The sequence below is a fragment of the Gymnoscopelus microlampas genome (assembly GCF_963454915.1).
Source record: "Gymnoscopelus microlampas genome assembly, chromosome: 21".
Classification (NCBI taxonomy): Eukaryota; Metazoa; Chordata; class Actinopteri; order Myctophiformes; family Myctophidae; genus Gymnoscopelus; species Gymnoscopelus microlampas.
Genome location: NC_139958.1, coordinates 41,959,755 through 41,979,917, shown reverse-complemented (window position 1 = coordinate 41,979,917; position 20,163 = coordinate 41,959,755). Strand labels below are relative to the sequence as shown.

The 20,163-nt window shown below is 40.8% G+C and overlaps 1 protein-coding gene across 2 annotated transcripts in view; it reads left to right on the top strand.

Moving 5' to 3' along the window:
• mast4 (microtubule associated serine/threonine kinase family member 4) overlaps positions 1–20,163 on the top strand; it is a 191,674-nt gene that overhangs the window by 119,363 nt on the left and 52,148 nt on the right. For both annotated transcript variants that reach the window (XM_084047845.1, XM_084047846.1), the window contains 3 exons: positions 9,245–9,333; positions 16,517–16,586; positions 19,322–19,400. In XM_084047845.1, the coding sequence (XP_083903971.1) occupies positions 9,245–9,333; positions 16,517–16,586; positions 19,322–19,400 (238 nt within the window). The remainder of the gene's footprint in view (positions 1–9,244; positions 9,334–16,516; positions 16,587–19,321; positions 19,401–20,163) is intronic.

Here is a 20,163-nt window from a genome sequence, read left to right as displayed (position 1 = left end):
GTATCAATGCTGCAATGTAGAAGTACTTACAAGTAAAAGTCCTGAATTCAAAATGTAAGTAAAAATGTTGCCCTATATTTTACATCTAGGCTATTTTCAAACATATTATTACTTTTACGTTTGGTACTTTAAGCACATTTTTGATACCAATACTTTGGCACTTTTTACTCAAGTCAATGTTGAATTCCGGACTTTTAATAGTAACAGAGTATGTCTACATGCAGTATTTGATACTTTTACTTAAGTAAAACAAGGTCCCAGGTGCCCAGGTACTGCGGCAAGTACTGGCCAACGGTACCTGCCCTCCACCCCTTCCTCCCCTTCCCCCATGAAGCCGTGTCTCTCGTAGCTTTGCGTTTTCATAGTGTGTGTCCATAGCGGTGGTTTATATAACACTGGGCTTGCAATTGTGACAGCAGTTTTTTTGACAGCAGAGTACACATTCAAAGTGATTAAATAAATAAATAAATCTTGGCCTTGTAGTTGTTGTTGTCAACCATCACAGAGACTTCACATTTAGTCTGTGAATTCTTAGAGCTTTTACAGGCAAAATAATCTATTTTTACCGCCCCGTCTCGTCCAAAAATAAGAAAACTTGAAGGTTAAAGACTGTTTTCTGAGAAAATGACTTTAACCCATTTAGACCGGGGAAGAATCTGTGTCATTTCTTTGGGCTATTGAAAAATAGCAGATCTACAAGCTCATAGCGTGGCACCGAGTGCCACGCTATGAGCTTGTAGATCTGCTATTTTTTTTTTAAATCTTGAAAATCTGTGCAAATCTTTGAATATATATATATTTTCTAGCGACAAACTTTTAACTCAAATCTTTGCTTCTGGGGGATTCTACAAAATGTCTTCTAAATCCTAAGAGTTTTTTTGAAAAAAAACCTATGTTGCTATAGTGGTTCTGAAACTTTTTTCATGTCAAGGACCACCCAAACTGATATGTATTTGGCCGCGGACCCCCCCATCTCAAAATATTTTGTTCCAGGGACCCCCCCACCCCTCCCCCCCGAAGCAAAAATGCGAGTTACAAATGTTCATTCAAAAAAAATACATATTCCAAGATTTGCGCAAATTTTCACGATTTTTCCAAAAATAGCAGATCTACAAGCTCGTAGCGCGGCACTCGGTGCCGCGCTACGAGCTTGTAGATCTGCTATTTTTGAATCGCCCAAAGACATCTGAAAATATGCGCATCCCGGATTGAATGGGTTAAACGCGTCCTTCCGAAATAGAAAGTGTTGTGTGTGTTCAAAGTCATCAGAGGGGCGTATAGCTCTGATGACTGATGCAGTCCTCAAAGGTAAAATACACTCTTTATACGGCTTTTCTTCTTTTTTTTCTCCCCATTTTTAACTACGTAACCCATTAAGACCATTTCTACACATTTCTAAATCAGTTCTAAAATGTTCTCGAAATGCTCTCAAAATCAGTAGTTCTCAAACGTTTTCGAAATGCCTTTTAAATCAGTCGTTTTTCGTGTCAAGGACCCCCACAATTATATGTATTTGGCCGCGAACCCCCCATTCTGAAATACTTTTTTTTGCGCCAGGGACCCCAGAAGAGAAGATGTATAGATTGTGTATATATATAGAGAGATTTTTTTTTTTTTAGATGTTCAAAAAATCGCAGATGTACAAGCTCGCAGTACGGCACAAATCTGCTATTTTTGAGAACCACTGTTGAAAAACTTGCGTTGCGACAGTATACTGTATAAATTATATATAGCTAAAATCTAAAACGACACAGATACATTCCCGGTTATAATGGGTTAACTAATATATAGACCCCGCGGGGTCCCCCAGAGATCTATACTAGGCCCCCTCCGTTTTCCCCCTCTACACCAAATCTTTTCGGCAAAAATAGCCGGGCTCGTTGTTAGCTTGTTGAACGGCTATGTTCACCGAATGGTCGCCTATTGTGACGAAAAAGATCATTACACACAAGACAGACACCAACGGCGTGATGAAAGAAGGTATTTTGCACATCATTAATTAATAATAATAATTTAGACCTATTTGATCATGCAGGGCGGAGGAATTCAGTTTTCACCCCCTTGTTACTTTACTTTATTTGTTTATTTAGACAGGAACGTCGCATGAACGTAAATACGCCGGATTTGGCAAAGATGCTGTGGGGAGAGAGCCTGGGCGATGCACGCTTATGAGAAACGACAAAAATAAAACCTGGCGAAACGGGTGCATTAGCGCAAGATGAGCATAAAGGAAACATTCAGTCTAAATGTCCAGTTTGCTAATTCACAACTACTACTGCTACTTTTGTATTTGAAACGTTTCTCTAAATATTATAAACTTTCACGACAGCCTAAGTACAAATATCATTTATGAAAAGGCTACTATAGAATACAGTGAAGTCGGACTGAATGACTGAAACGTTTTTTTTGTGTGTTTTTTTTACTCTCTTGGTGTTTTGTTGTAGGGGATTATCTGGCACATACGTATATATCTGTTATGAAAGAGACATTGTATCATGACTGAAACGGCTATAGTCCTTGGGAAACCATAAGCCTACGTAGGCCTACATCTAAATGAGTTGCCATATTTACATTTCCCTTACAAATGACAAATTCCTTACATTACAAATCCTTATAAGCTATATATATATTTCTGGGATGCAGAGTAGCTGAAACTCCACAAGATATTCCTCAACATTTATTTCAGTAAAAGTGAAAAAGTATCGGTATCAAAATGTACTTAGAGTACCAAAAGTAATAGTAAAATGTTTGAAAATAGCAGAACTACAAGCTCACAATGCATCGCGATGCGACGCATTGTGAGCTTGTAGATCTGCTATTTTCATAGCCTAGCTATAGAATAAGGGTAAAGTGGTTAATGTGCGTTTTAATAATTTATACCTGCAAAGTAACTAGTAACTATAGTTCTCAAATAATTGTAGTCGAGTAAAAGTACAATGTTTGCCTCTGAGATGTAACGGAGTAGAAGCAAAAGTATTTTGCAAATTGGAAATACTCCAGTAAAGCAAAAGCGCCACAAAATTGTACTCAAGTCAAGTACTTGAGTAAATGTACTTAGTTACTTTTACACCACTGGTTAATACATACAGTACCGTATATATCAGTGAGATGGTAAAACCTGGCATGGATTCATTGCGGGGGGGTCACACACAGTGCAGTGTCATGCAGAACAGAATAGAACAGTGTCCTACTTTTCCTTGGCTGTTATATCCTTGCCCTGCAGGGGTGATTTATCCTCTTGTTTAACCCATTTCAAACCGGGAACGGTTATCTGTGTAACCACTTTATACCAATTTATAACGTATGCTTTGGCTATTCAAAAATAGCAGATCTACAAGCTCATAGCGCGGCACCGAGTGCCGCGCTATGAGCTTGTAGATCTGCTATTTTTTTTTAATAAATCTTACATTTTGTGCAAATATTTGAATATGTATATATGTTTGAAAGGGAACATTTTTGACTCAAATACTTTGCTTCTGGGGGTCCCTGGAACAAAATTGAAATGGGCGAGTCCGCGGTGAAATGCATATCATTTTGGGAGGTCCTTGACATGAAACGTTTTAGAACCACTAGCCTCGATCTCCAGGCTTTTATTGTTTAGTTTTGCTAAAAAATAAAAGCCTGGACCAGCGCGTCGGTGTACCCGATATAGGAAGTGTTTCATTTCCCCAACCAACCAGAGTGCAGTGGGCGTCGCTCGTAATGATGTGTTGACGGGGCGGGGGCGGACGGACAGATCGGTGAACCAATGGGATCAGGCGCATTCTCTCCGCGCTGATTTTAAACCCGCCCCTCTATACACGAAAGCAGGAAGGCTAGTGCAGCCTATAGAACCACTGATATAAAATATCCTGTCAGCGGGGAGTGTTGGGCGGGAGGAGTAGGACGAAGGCCCTACGTCCTCCCGGTGGGGGCTCCTCACTGGCAGGTGAGTCAGTAGGATTATCGTCGCCTTGCTAAACTAATGGCCTATGTCATTTTATTTTTTTTGTTTTTCAGTTTTTCAGGAAAAATAAAAAAACTGATCCAAAACTATATGATATTTCTTAATCATTTCACCCAAAATGTTTACAACAAATTATGACTATTTAAATAGAAATAACACTGTCTGTCAGTTATGTAACATAAGAGATTTAAATAGGATTAAATCTGACTTAGGACAATTTTTTTTTAATGGCCTAAATCAGTAAATAATTTGCCCTAAGTCACAAAACCATGTGACTTAGGCCAACAAAAATATTGGCCTAAGTCACACTAGGGAGTTAGGCCATTATACTAAAAGGGGGAGGGAACAGCATCATCCTTTTCAATTAGGAGATGGGTGATTTTACCAGAGGTGGCCAGTGTCGTGAGGAGCTGACTTAGGCAAAAATATCCTTTTTCCTCAAAAAAAAATAACTTAGGCCGTTAGTTTAGCAAGGTGACCATATGACAGTCGTGACAACACGTGTGTGGAGAGGAATTAATTGGCATAAGAAAAAGGGGGTAGAACATAATTGGCTACTCTAAATTAAAAAAAAAAACATTTTTTTTTTCAGAGAGACAAATCAGGAGAAAACGTACTTTATTATCGACCTTTCTCTGTCCGAGCAACACACTCTCGCGGGATCTAGTGCCAGCGCCTCTAGTGGCTACAATCGGGATGGTGTATCTTCGTAAATGAACCGTCTTTGATAGTATTCCAAGCCTTGTGAGGGAGAAAGGGGAGGAGGGCGGGGCATTTGCCGGGTGTGAAATTGTCTCATTTCACACCAGGAAAATCAGGCACGTGTCCTACGGAGGAGGGTGACGCATTGGAAATGGCTTATTTTTTTATTTTTTACACCGACTCAGTCTTTGTGACCAAAGTAGCCTTTGATGTCCACCGTTTGGACACCAAGGACTCTGCAATGTCACCTGTAGCAGCAGCAGGTGCAGCTCTGCAGCAGCAGCAGCCCTCGCACAGCAGTGGTGGAAAGTAACTAAGTACAATTTTGAGGTGTTTGTACTTTACTTGAGTATTTCCAATGCTTTTACTTCTACTCCACTACGTCTCAGAGGCAAATATTGTACTTTTACTCCACTACATTTACTTGAAAAGTTAAGTTACTAGTTACTTTTCAGATATAAATTATGATATAATGAAACATATATTAACCACTTTAAACCTATTTTATACCTAGGCTATTTGAACATAGCCGAGCTTGTAGATCTGCTATTTTCAAATATTTAGTACTTTTACTTTTGGTACTTTAAGTACATTTTGATGCCAATACTTTTGTACTTTTACTTATTTTTTAATTCTGGACTTTTACTTATTCTGGACGTATACAGAGTATTTTTATATTTCGGTATTGGTACTTTCACTTAAGTAAAGAATTTGAGTACTTTTTCCACCACCCTCGCACGGAGACAGCAGGGACAGACACTCATGGTGTGCATTGTTGTAGGAGACCACTGTCTGTTCACTGTGAGAGTAATGGGCGGTATACCTGCACCTGTGATGGTGGTGATTCTGTCTGTCTGTCTGTCTGTCTGTCTGTCTGTCTGTCTGTCTGTCTGTCTGTCTGTCTGTCTGTCTGTCTGTCTGTCTGTCCGTCCGTCCATTGGTGTAAAGTAACTAAGTACATTTACTCAAGTAATGTACTTAAGTACAATTCTGAGGTATGTTTTACTTTACTGGTTTATTTCCAATTTTCTGTACTTTGACTTCTACTCCACTACATCTCAGAGGCAATTATTGTATTTTTACTCCACTACAATTATTTGAACATTTTAGTTACTAGTTACTTTGCAGATATAAATGATTACGTTATAAAACATACATTAACCACTTTAGCCCTATTTTATACCTAAGCTATTTGAAAATAGGTACAAAATAGGGCTAAATTGGTTAATGTATGTTTTATAATATAATAATGTATATCTGCAAAGTAACTAGTATCTATACCTTTTCCATTAATTTTAGTGGAGTAAAAGTACAATATTTGAGATGTAGTGGAGTAGTAAAAGTATACTCCAGCAAAGTAAAAATACCTCAAAATTGTACTTAAGTATAGTACTTGAGTAAATGTACTTAGTTACTTTCCACCACTGGCATAGTATATACTCTTCATGACATACTGTTGACATTAAGATGCAAGAAGAATATCATATTGTACATGAGATTTCTCTCTCTCTCTCTCTCGCTCTGTGTGTCTCGGTTTCTTGCTCTCGCTCTATCTTTGTGTGTGTGTGTCTCTCGCTCTCTCGCTCTGTCTCTGTGTGTGTGTGTGTGTGTCTCTCGCTCTCTGTCTCTGTCTCTTTGTGTCTCTCTCTCTCTCTCTCTCTCTCTCTCTCTCTCTCTCTCTCTCTCTCTCTCTCTCTCTCTCTCTCTCTCTCTCTCTCTCTCTCTCTCTCTCTCTCTGGTGGAATGACATGGTGTTTTGAGGAGGTTATGTAACGGTTGTCATTGAGGGCTGACCTTGCAGTGAATTCATGTTGTTTTGGTAAATCCTGGTTCATTTCATAACCTTGCAGCAGACTTAATGTCGGCGTAACGTTGAACCTGTTCTTCTGCTGAAATGTCTTTCCTTCACGACGTCCCCTGTACCATAGATTGAACACTCACCCATGTGTTTGACTCACTGATATTGTGTGTGTGTGTGTGTGTGTGTGTGTGTGTGTGTGTGTGTGTGTGTGTGTGTGTGTGTGTGTGTGTGTGTGTGTGTGTGTGTGTGTGTGTGTGTGTGTGTGTGTGTGTGTGTGTGTGTGTGTGTGTGTGTGTGTGTGTGTGTGTGTGTGACCACAAGTCTGAACGCATCATGACTCACAACAACAGTGCTCTTATTGCTGTAACATATAGGGGTCGGCAGTGACTCAGGAGGTACAGTAGAGCGGGGCCACTTGGGAATCGCAAGGTTCCCGGTTTGATCCCGAGCTCCCCCCCTGGGTTAGTGTCAAAGTGTCCTTGAGCAAGACACCAAACCCCTAACTGCTCCTGATTTTCCTCCTGAGTTTTTTTCCTGAGTTTCCTCTGTGTCTCGTCCGTGTGTGCATGTATGTGCGAATGTAATGCAGTGTTTACCAGACATCAAAGTGTGTGTGTGTGTGTGTGTGTGTGTGTGTGTGTGTGTGTGTGTGTGTGTGTGTGTGCGTGTGCGTGTGTGCGAGACCCCAACTGGCCCAGCCCCCCCCCCTATCTAGGGAACAATCTCACTTTTAATTAAAAAACAAAGTTGAAGTTAGAAGTTGTCTCCCTACCCTTCCATTGAGACATGTAAACCCTGGTTTCGTGGGTAGCTCTACTGTTTGACAAAGTAGCCCTGTCCAAAGTGCATAAGCCGTGCCAGGTGCTTTCCCATAACTTGCCTTTTAAAAACGTCAAGATCTTATTATTGTTTGCGTTGTTTTGAGCGTTGCTATGAACTCTGTGATTAGTCGCGCTGCTCTCTTCCTGGCATGGGCTCGGCCTATTGTATTCGAGGAAAGGTCGCGTGAAAGGTCAACCTCCGCAAGTAGCCAGTGTGTAGGTGTCTACAGTAAGCCTACAGCAGGGCCAGGGCCATGTGATTTACCATCGATATCAGAATGACTTCAAACGTTTACTTTTACCTTGACAATTAATGAACGATCATTTTAGATGCCTTAACCCAGGGGTCTTCAACAGGGGGTCCGGGACCCCTAGGGGGTCCTCAGAGTTACTACAGGGGGTCCGCCAAATCTTTGCGTGATGGGATTTTTTTTTTTACCTTAACCACTTGAACCCTAGCATCCCTTTTCTGAGGAGAACTTTAGCCAAAAATAGCAGATCTACAAGCTCACAACGCCTCGCGCTGCGAGGCGTTGTGAGCTTGTAGATCTGCTGTTTTTGTCAAAGAGGTATACAGTAGGTGTAGAGGGAAAAAATAGTAGACCACGTAAACACAAGTTGAATCTGAAACACACTTTTAAACAATATAGAGTAGGGGGTCCCTGCTTCATCTCTCTCTCAGCTAGGGGGTCCTTGGGCTCAAAACGTTGAAGACCCCTGCCTTAACCCATTAACTCATTCAGTGCCATTGACGTCGCCGACGTCACGTTTTTATAAGCCCAGGGTGCCAATGACGTCACCGACGTTTTTTTTTTTTTTTTTAAATGTTCAGAACCCAAGATATCATGATTTGAAGATTTGCTGCTCCATTCACTTCTTGTTTAACATCTTACTGAAAAAGGCTGTATCTCGCTTCCTAAGCACTTTTTTTTTTACAATGTATTTTTGGCTCTGGCACTCAGAGCCAAACTGCCAGAAATAAGTCAGGCACTGAATGAGTTAAGACTGGGAACGCATCTGTGTCATTTTTTAGATTTCTTCGGTTAGTCAAAAATAGCAGATATACAAGTATGAGCTTGTAGATCTGCTATATATATATTTCTTAAATCGTGAAAAATGTGTGTAAATCTTTGAATGGAAGTTACAATGGGTTTGTATAGGAAGGGGGCGTGTCTGATAAAATGAATATCAAATATCTAAATACTGAATCAAGCAACTTAACTGTCCGGGGTGCTCCCAAAAACCTGAGCGGGAGATAAAATGACCCAAATAATGTTTGAAAGTGAAATATTCTTTTAAATTTGTAATTATGACAGTAGTCATCACGTTCGTTTAGAAACATCACGTTACCAGTCCAAGTAAGAGTCTTTACGTCACTGAGGATTTCCCTAGTACGTCCGTATATGTACGTATTATGTACTAATAGGCTCTATGCACAGCAGCCATATTGTGAAGACATTCACAGGTGTTACCAATGATACTAATGAAGGCTCTGTTCCATTCTGGTCAAACAGAGTCAGGGTGCTGATGGTTCCTTAAGGGGTTTCCAAATGGCCCCTTACAAGTGTATAACTCTGAGAGTGTACAAATGGAACCAAATGGACCCGTAAGGGTCCATTTGGTTCCATTCCATTTGGTTCCATTTGTACACTCTCAGAGTTATGGGGGACGTGGAAATTGAAAAATCTGAGAACCACTGTGCTACTAAATGGAACAGAGCCTTCATTAGTATCATTGGTAACACCTGTGAATGTCTTCACAATATGGCTGCTGTGCATAGAGCCTGCTGTGCATAGAGCCTATTGTCCAGTCCTAGTGTACGGTAAACGTTGTCTATCTGTCCATTTGGTTCCATATGTGTTCTCTGTGGAGTTACATCAACACTGAGGTTTTGACTGTGTGATGTGTACTGGTGTGTTGTGTATTGTTGTATTGTGAAAGGCTGAAATGATGTCATTTCCTGTGCGTTCTCAGCTGCAGAACCAGCAACAGGAAGAGCCTCATAGGGAGTGGCCAACCGTCAGCGCTGCCCCGCCCACACAGCCCCCTGTCGTCACTGACAGGTGAGACACACACACAAATGTATTTCTTTATCTTATTTTTTTTTAATGACACACACACACACAACGATAAACAGACCCGGACCCAACTGACCATAATAAAACGTGTGGGTCTTGGGCATCGATTAGATATTTTCGGTTTTGGTAGAAGAGTGGAGAAGACCAGTACTCGGAAAAAAAAGTGTGTGTGTATGTTTGTGCTTATTTGAACACAAATGGGCGAGGCATAACTCTGTGTTCTTCAGCTTGAGAGCAGACCAGGAAAATATCAGGAATAAATCCATGGGGAATAAATCAAGGACATACTTTACAATAGACAGCTACTTCAGAGTTGTGCTTGTCATTGTCCTGTAGCTGACCATAGATCCTGTCTACCAAAGATGTAATGGCTTTTTTATTTTCGCTATTTCAAAAGTTCTGTTAATCGTTCTGCCAGCAAAACCCCACTGTAGTCTTTAAAGGAGTAGTTACTTCTTTTTCTATCAATTACACACCCCATGAAGCATTGAATTCATGGAGGTTTTTGACACATTCCTGAGCCAATATTTGGACGACTGGTGGAAATATGCTAATGTATCTGGTAGGAGACTCAAAGGGTCTCCTTTGAGTCTCCTACCAGAGAGACCACCGGTCATAACATTCTTGACTTAGGAATGCTACAAAAACAAACAAAAAAAACCTCCATGAATTCAATGCTTCGTGGAGGTGTGTAATTGATAGAAAATAAGTCATTTTTTGGGCGAACTACTCCTTTAACTTCAGCCATGGTTTATATACGCAGTTACATTCATGGCTTAAAGTTGCCAGTCGCCACGACTGATTTCAGTATTTCTTTTTAGAAGATTAAAGAGTATTAGAATGGGTCCAACTAGCAATGCATGTGCTATTGCTAAAGAAAATGTTGTTCTGATGAAGAAGCATCTTCCATAAAACACGAATGGCCTCGGATATTTTGTAAAAGCAAAGATGAATGCCTCGATCCGCGATTTATTCAACTGCTGTACAGTATGTAGAAGAGCACGAACAATAGGTTTAGAATGATAATACCTAAACGTACGTCATAATTCTACATATTGCGCTAATTGTTTATGGAACACAGCGCTAGTGTGGAGGACGTATCCCATTAACCCTTCCAATCCGGGAACGCATCTCTGTTATTTTAGGTTTCTTCGGCTATTCAAAAATAGCAGATCTACAAGCTCATAGCGCGGCACCGAGTGCCGCGCTATGAGCTTGTAGATCTGCTATTTTTGAAAAATCGTGAAAATGCAAATATTTGAATATATATATATATATTTGTTTATATTTTGTTCCAGGGACCCCCAGAAGCAACGATTTGAGTTACAAATGTTTGCTTTAAAAATATATATATATATATTCAAAGATTCAAAAACGTTCACGATTTAAAAAAAAAATAGCATATCTACAAGCTCATAGCGTGGCACACTATGAGCTTGTGCATCTGCTATTTTTGAATAGCCAAAGAAATCTAAAATGACAGACGTGCGTTCACGAATTGCTGCTGTCCGGCAGGAACCAGCTAACTCCAAAATGTTCATTTTTCAAGAAATGACAAAAATTAAAACAAAAAGTGGATTTAGGAGGTTTTGTTCATCATTGATGAGAACAGCTGAATGGACCTCCAAGCTCACAATGAGGTTGGAGGTCAAATGGGGGTGGAGCCTGGAGGCAGCAAAACCAGCTAATTCCACCCCCCTTTTGGTGGTGTTAGCTAACAATGGAGTTAGCTGGTTTTGTCGGAAGCTCTTTTTGATGCTTCTCATTGGTTCAATATTGTTTTAATCAACACACAGACGTAAAGGGTGTTCAATAGCACTGATTTATGGGAAAAAATGGAAGTTACCTGTTTTTGCACACATGTTCACGATTTTTCAAAAATAGCAGATCTACAAGCTCGTAGCGCGGCACCGAGTGCCGCGCTACGAGCTTGTAGATCTGCTATTTTTGAATAGCCCAAAGTGTAAAATAATGCTTTTTTAGCTCAAATCTAAAAATGACACAGTTCCAGGTCTTAATGGGTTAATGAGTTTTAATACATGTACATGCCATTGTGATGCATGCCCGTGAGCTTGTATATCTGCTGTTTCCAGCGAGCAAAAACGCGCGACACTCACGCTTAGCGAAGTCCAAATGAGGTATTAAGGTGCCAAGGGGTCAGTGATTGTTTTTAGGGGAGGAAGTGTGGGCCCACCAGGCAGGAAGCACACAGTAGGCCGGGGGTCTCTTAACGGCAGGGCGTTTTTATTTTGCCGCTGTCGCCGGGCAGAAACCTCGTATCTCTCAACATTTCAACGTTTTTTTTTTTGTTGTTGTTTTTTTCCGTAACTTGATGCCCTACTTCGTCATACCAGTGTCACACTAAAGTAGCCAAAAAAAATAGCCGATCTACAAGCTTACAACGCGCCGCACCAGCGACACATGGTGCGCTTGTAGATCGTCTATTTTTTTTTAATTTTTTATATTGAACCAATTTACCCATTAAGACCTGGAACGCATCTGTGTCACTTTAGATTTCTTTGGCTATTCAAAAATAGCAGATATACAAGCTCATAGCGCGGCACCGAGTGCCGCGCTATGAGCTTGCAGATCTGCTATTTTTGAAAAATATTGAAAAAATATTTTCCAGATTTCTTTTTTCAAAAAACTGTTAGGATTTAGAAAACATTTTTAAGAATCGCCTCAGGTCTTAATGGGTTAAACATTAACAAGAGCTTGCGGTAAGTAAGTAATAACCATAATTGGATCCATTTGAACACGGGTTCTCCCCCCCCCCCCCCACATATCCTGTAAAGTAACCGTTTTGGTACATACAAGCTTTCCTCGCGACGGTGGGCAGTTTCCTGGCGGTGACCAGCAGCTGAGCTCGAACCTCTCGGTCGAGTCGAGGCTGTTACTTTGCACTGTGAAGGTTGAGTTAACCCGTTAAGACCGGGAAAAGCATCTGTGTCATTTCAGGTTTCTCCACTTTAAAGGTAGGGTAAGTGATATTTTTGGGTATTTTCTTTTTTTTGTTTGTTAAAAAGGACTATATTCTGATTGCTACAGAGCGTTTGTTTGGTCACAGGGGTCTCTCCAGCTCTTTAGTAAACGGAATATAAGTTAATTTTCAGGTAGGTGACAACATTTAAGGCCAATCAGGAGAGAATGCATTTTCTGTTTAATAAAGAGCTAGAGAGACATGGGAGACTCCTTTCACTGAACAAACACTCTATAGCAATGAGTACTATCAGAATATAGAGCTATTTAACACTTATTTTAACCAAAGTAAATCACTTACCCTACCTTTAACCATTATTTTATACTTTGGCTATTCAAAAATAGCAGATCTACAAGCTCATTATGAGCTTGTAGATCTGCAATTTTTGAAAAGTCGTGAAAATGTGTGCAACTCTTTGAATAGATGTTTTATTTTTTTAAGCAAACATTTTCAACTCTAATCGCTGTTTTTGGGGGTCCCTGGAACAAAATATTTTGACATAGGAGTCGGCGGCCAGATAGATGTATTTTTGGGGGTCCACTGATATTATAGCAACGTATGTTTTTTCAGAAAACTGTAAGGATTTAGAATGTTTTTTTTGTTTAAATCGGCCTCAGGTCTTTATGGGCTAAGGTTAGTGCGTGTTATTTTTACTCTGCGAACGAGTGCAGTCCTTAAGATGAACTCGGTGTCAGAAAGCCTGGGTAATCTGGCTAATGAGTGTGCTCGCCTCTGGGAAGACTTAACCGTGAGGGTCAGGCGCAGTGTAGCTGTTAGAGGTAAGAGAAAAAAAGATTTTTTTTTAAAGGTGCTTTGGTTTAAAATGAGTGTTAACCAATTTAGACCACGGGAAATAATCTGTGTCGTTTTTAGATTTCTTTGGCTTTTCAGAAATAGCAGATATACAAGCTCATACAAGATATACGGGCTTGCAGATCTGCTATTTTTGAAAAAAATTATGAACGTTTTTGCAAATCTTTTGAATATATATCATGTTTTAAAGGGAACATTTTTGCTTCTCTGGGATTCTACAAATGTCTTCCAAATCCTACAGTTTTTTTGAAAAACTTGTGTTTCTATATCAGTGGTTCTCAAACTTTTTCATGTCAAGGACCCCCGAAATTATATATATTTGGCCGCGGACCCCCATCTCAAAATATTTTGTAACAGGGACCCCCAGAAGCAAAGATTTGAGTCAAAAATGTTAGCTTTAAAAAAATATATATATTCAAATATTTGCACCAATTTTCACAATAAAGAAAAAAATAGCAGATCTACAAGCTCATAGTATTGTGTCGCAGATTACACTTTTTATCGTTTGATAGCACTATCATCAGTGTTGGGTTCATGTTAATGTGTATTTTCATGATTTGACCACCTCTACACCAAATCTCTTTGCCGAAAATAGCCGATCTACAAGCTCACAAGTGAGCGTGTAGATCTGCTATTTTCGTCTAAAGTTCTCCCAATAGGGATGTTGGGGTTTAACTGGTTTATGTAAAAAAATATATAATAATCCTATCCCACAAAGATTTGGCGGCCTCCCTGTAGTAACTCTAAGGACCCTCTAGGGGTCCCGGACCCCCTGTTGAAGACCCCTGCTATAGAGTTTCTCCCCCAGCTCTTTAGTAAACCCGAAAATGCATTTTCACGTCGGGATACCATTTTCATCCACTCAGGAGCGAGAACTCATGGTCGATAACAGGATAAACGAGTGCATTTTAAGTGATGACACGGAGAAGTGAGCGGACACAATAGGCTCTATGCGCAGCAGCCATATTATGAAGACATTCACAGGTGTTACCAATGATACTAATGAAGGCTCTGTTCCATTCTGGTCAAACAGAGTCAGGGTGCTGATATTGTGCATGTTGGCTCACTGGAAACACTCTGTTACACCAGTGGGTCTACAGTTGGGGTCCAGGGACCCTCATGGGCTTCCAAATGGCCCCTTACTGGTGTGTAACTCTGAGAGTGTACAAATGGAATCAAATGGACCCGTAAGGGTCCATTTGGTTCCATTTGTACACTCTCAGAGTTATGGGGGTCGTGGAAACCACTGTGCTAGACTAAATGGAACAGAGCCTTCATTAGTATCATTGGTAACACCTGTGAAGGAAGTGATAATATGGCTGCTGTGCATAGAGCCCATTGGAGCTGGAACAACTAGAACGACATTGATGAAGCTGAGAAATGGGAGCTCTCCTCCCTTGATTGGCTGAAATTGGCAACCCGCCTGAAAATGTATTTTCTGCTGCAGACACGGGTAGACCCCTGTTACTGAACAAACACTCAATAGAAATGCTTACCATCATAATATAGAGCTATAAAGGGATAATAGGAGTAGTTTTTTGTGTTTTTGTCGCGTTCCTAAGCCAATAATTTGATGACCGGCAGCGATTCCTTTGTATCTCCTAGCGGAGACATTAGCACCTTTCCGCCGGTCATCAAATTATTGGCTTAGGAATGTAACAAATACAAAAAATCTCCATGAATTCAAGGCTTCATTGGGTGTGTAATTGATTGAAAATAAGTCCTTTTTTGGGTGAACTATCCCTTTAACCTTAAAAACAAACAAACAAAAAAAACGTTTTGGTTTAACCAAAAAATACATGCGGTAAAAGGAAAAGAAAATACTTGTTATATGTGCGCGTTTCGTGTTTCTGTGTCACACACGCAAACGCACACACAGCAGGGAGGGAGAGGCCAGTTTTCGGTGACTTTGTTTTTTAACTGCTGTTGTAGGAACATGGTTGATTACTTAGCAGGTTCTCTTTCTCCTCCGTCCAAAACTCTGCCATTGTTTGGTTGTTTACCTCTGTGCGCAGTGTGCAGGTCCCCAGAGAGAGCTGTACACGCTTGGAATTGGTTAAAGGGGTCTTCAACAGGGGGTCCGGGACCACTAGGGGGTCCTCAGAGTTACTACAGGGGGGGGCCACCAAATCTTTGTGAAAGATTTTCTTTTTTTTACATTAACCAGTTGAACCCTAGCGTCCCTATTCTGAGGAGAACTTTAGCCAACGCAGCGCGAGGCGTTGTGAGCTTGTAGATCGGATATTTTCGTCAAAGAGGTTTGGTGTAGAGGGAAAAAGAAGTACAGAGTGTAAGTTCAAGTTTACTAAGTATTCTGAACATACACATGAATCCGACATACTCTTTTTTTTTTATTTAATGCAAGAGCGTTCTCAAATTCTGCCCGAACCTGACCCGACGTTTTCGGGCCGGGGCCAAAATCTATGCTAATTAGTCGGGCCGGGCCGACTAATTACCTAAAAACTATTACCCCAAAAAAACATTTCAACTGCCCCTAGTGGCCTAACGGTAAGGCCAATGGAAATGGCAGTGGATGTGTTGGATGCAGCTCAAAGTGAACTTTACTCAGGTATCCAGTTTGTCGCCGTCTGACCTCCCTAGCCCGAGTTATTAGAGAAAAACGGGCGACAATGGACAAAACTCAATCGAAAATCGGCGAAAGTGGCCGTTTTCAAGACGTTCAAGAAAGTGGCCGTTTTCACGAGCCTCGGGCCGGCCCAGTAGGGCCCAGTTAGGCCCGGGCCTTAATTTTCAGGCCCGTTGAGAACTCTAAGAGCGATGGCTTCTAATCCAGCATGCTATCTTAAAGGTTTCATGGCGTTCAGTTTTACCACACATTAAAAGTCTTTGTCATGGTCCTTCAAACATGTATAAAAAGTTTTAACAAAAAATTCCACTCCATTGATCCATGGCAGGTGTTTTTCTCTCACATTTCTAAAGTCTTTTCAACTGCAATGAAAAAAGAAATCTTCGCCTGCAGGTGTCGCTGTTGAGGGATTTTGCCTGTCAATCATCGCCTCTGCTCCGCCCCCCCCCCCCCCCCCCCCCCCCCACACACAGGAAAGGATAGGGGATTAATGGCCTGTGACTTCACTGCCCAATTAAGGGCCAATCTCAGATTACTTTTCGGCCTAATTATTCAGAAAACCCCAGACCACAGAAAATCCACTGAATGTTCAAAGTTCCGATTTTTTGGGTGTAATTGAGGTCATAAAACCCCCCAAAAAAACATGAAAAATAAAAAAAAGTAAAAATGAATGTCATAGAACCTTTAAGGCTGTAGTTTTAACTTGGATTCTGTGATTGGAGTGATGTTCTATCTGTGTTTTTCATGGCTTACAATGTTTCTGAAGGTTTTTAATCTCTTTCCCGCAGGATCGAGCCCACAAGACAGTCCCAGAAATTTCTCTCCCAGCACCTCGGCTCATTTCTCCTTTGCACGAAGGTAAACTTGACAGACCCAGCGCCACTAGAAGAAACGGCATCTATTATAACTGTTACAGCGTTCACAATTGCCTTGACAGGCGCGTCACATGCGATCTTTATGATCATCTAAACTTGAGGCACATTATGTTCTGACATGCACTCTAGCGGTTGTGCATTGCACATTATCCAGTGGCGGAAAGTAACCGAGTACATTTACTCAAGTACTGTACTTAAGTAACATTTTTAGGCATGTTTTACTTTACTGGATTTCCAATTTTCTATACATTTACTTCTACTCCACTACAATTATTTGAACACTTTAGTTACTTTGTAGATGTTAATTATTATTACAAAACATACATTAACCACTTCAGCCCTATAGACACTTTGGCCATTTGAAAATAGCAGATCTACAAGCTCACAATGTTGACACATTGTGAGCTTGTAGATCTGCAATTTTTGGGGTTCCTGTAGCTATGTACAGTATATAGCAACATACATTTGTTGTAATCGTTGAATAGATATTTGAAGTTTTTCAGAAAACTTTTTAGAAGGCGTTTTTAGAATCGGCCTCAGGTCTAAATGGGTTAAGTACATTTTGATACCAATACTTTTTAACTTTTACTCAAGTACATTTTTTATTCCGGATTTTTACTTGTAACAGAGTATTTCTACATTGCAGTGATACTTTCCTATAAGCAAAACATGATACCACTTTTTCCACCACCTACCGAAGACATTATTTTTTGCGTCTTTTGTCATCAAAGTATTGTCTCAGGAATGCAACAAAAACCAAAACATCTCCGTGAATTCAAGGCTTCATGGGGTGTATAATTGATAGAAAATACGTTTTTTTTTGGGTGAACTACCCCTTTAAGTACAGTACTCAATGAAAAAAGTACTTAGTTACTAATCCACCGCTGTCTACAGCTGTAGTTGAATACTTTCTTTAGATGAAAAATTAACTGTGTACCACATATCAACATGATCTCATGCAACTGTTTATTTTCTATTATGATCCACAGTCATTGCTTCAGAGCAGACAGGTAAATTCACCTTAGGCCTCCCATTTTTATCATGCATTTTTGTAACCCTACGTTTTTGTTCAAAGTGCATCATAAGATCCATGATAACTGCCATCTCCCTCAGTGTTTCACGTCTACATCCCTCCTAATGTATCTGTACTTCTGTTCAGGAGTAGTTTTGTTTTGTATTTAACCCTTTTAAGACCGGGAAAGCATCATTTTAAGATTGCTTTGGCTATTCAAAAATAGCAGATATACAAGCTCATAGCACGGCACCGAGTGCTGCGCTATGAGCTTGTAGATCTGCTATTTTTGAATAGCCAAAGACATCTTAAAATGACACAGATGCGTTCCCTTCCCGGTCTTAAAGGAGTTAAGACATAGGACGTAACTTTAAGTTTGCCCTCTGTTTGCATAACATAACAAAACCATACATTATTAGTTTTACCCATCATTTCCCTCTATACCAATGGTTATCACTGATAACCTATCAGCCATTGGAGTGGTGTGGTGGTGTTTGCCTGCAGAAACACATCGCCCTCTTGCTGTATTCTGGTTTGTTTTGGTAGCCCGAAAACGTCCCTGTCTACCAAAACAAACAAGTGAAAACCCCCAAAATACAGTGAGAGGATGATGTGTCTCTGCAGGTAAACACCACCACACTACTCCATTATCTGATACTTCATTTAATTGCTGGTATAGAGGGAAATTATGGGTAAAAGAAATGTGTTATGTAAACACGGGGCAAAGTTTCATACTATGCCTTTAAGTAGTTAATACTAAGTAGGTAGTCTACTCTAAATCATCGACACCACTCAGCCAGTGTTTAAAAAGTTGTGAAAATAGGCTCTATTCACAGCAGCCATATTATGAAGACATTCACAGGTGTTACCAATGATACTAATGAAGGCTCTGTTCCATTCTGGTCAAACAGAGTCAGGGTGCTGAAATTGTGCATGTTGGCTCACTGGAAACACTCTGCTACACCAGTGGGTCTACAGTTGGGGTCCAGGGACCCTCATGGGCTTCCAAATGGCCCCTTACGCGTGAACCAAATGGACCCTGTACCATTTGTACACTCTCAGAGTTATGGGGGTCATGGAAACCACTGTGCTACACTAAATGGAACAGAGCCTTCATTAGTATCATTGGTAACACCTGTGAAGGAAGTGATAATATGGCTGCTGTGCATAGAGCCTATAGCCGACCTACACAGTACACGCTCACAACGCACCGCGATGCGAAACGTTGTGGGCTTGTAGATTGACTATTTTCACAATGTTTGTGCGACACTATTGTATGATGAAGGGCATTCATTTACAAAAAAAATATTTAAAAAATAATATGGATTATGGAGATACAAGGTTTCTGCCCGACAGCGACAATATGATATTAGAAGAGAGAAATTCTCGACTGTCAACGAGTGGGAATTTATCTGAGGTCACATTATGTGCATCAGAAGTGTTGCAACCAAGGCGGCAAAGCTCTCCATCTTGTAAATGAAGCCAAGGCGGAAGTAATGAAAACGCTGCAGTTGCCATTAACGGCCCCAGCAGACGCCGCTGTTTCCCCCTCCCCCAGGCTGCCAAAAAAAAAATCATTCCATCGAGGTCAATCGCAACTTGACCCAATTTCACACTTTTTTTTTTTTTTTTTACCTTAGTAAATCTTTGCATAAAGACGTTATGTTTTCAATCGTTAATTCTCTTTCTTTATGGCTGTGTCGTAGGACCGATGGCCGCCGCTGGTCACTGGCCTCGCTGCCATCGTCTGGCTATGGAACCAACACACCCAGCTCCACTGTGTCTGTAAGTATTGTTGTGGAGACCATGTTTTGCACCCTGTCCGTCTGTCTGTCCGTCTGTCCGTCCGTCTGTGGACAGCTAATCTCCGGCACTGATGGCCCGATCGACGTGAAACTGTGCCCACACACTCCGGATGCTAGAGCAGAACCTCTGCCTGCTATAGCGCCACCAGGAGGCAGTTTTTTATACTCCTACAGATTTTGTCCAAACATCACGCAAATCTATCTCTATAGTCATTAAACCAAACGTCTCTGTCAGATAGTGATAAGCAGCAGGTTAGACATAAGGTGCAAACGGTAGCAGCACAACAAAAGAAGTTAGTCGCATAAGGCAAAAACTTCACACGCAACAGTTCTGGATATACATGTAAATGAATGCCCTACTTCGTCATACTACGGCGTCACACACAAAAGTGGCAGAAATAGCAGATATACAAGCTCAAAACGTGCCGCGATGCATCACGATTTGAGCTTGTAGATCTGCTATTTGTGCTATTTTGTTCTTTTCTTTTATCCTGAGAAGTAACAGTCTTGGACCTAGGTTTCCACCCGACAGCAACAATATACTAGTGTGTATTCATGTAAACTCATATACCGGGGTCCCCCAGGGCTCTATCCTTGGCCTGACCCCCTATACCAAATCTCTTTGCCGCAAATAGCCGATCATTGCAACGATTTGTGATCTTGTAGACCACAGAATAACATAATTATCCTCTGGTTGTTCTCTTTTATTTTTCTTTCTCGTTGAATAATGCACTGCATGTGTT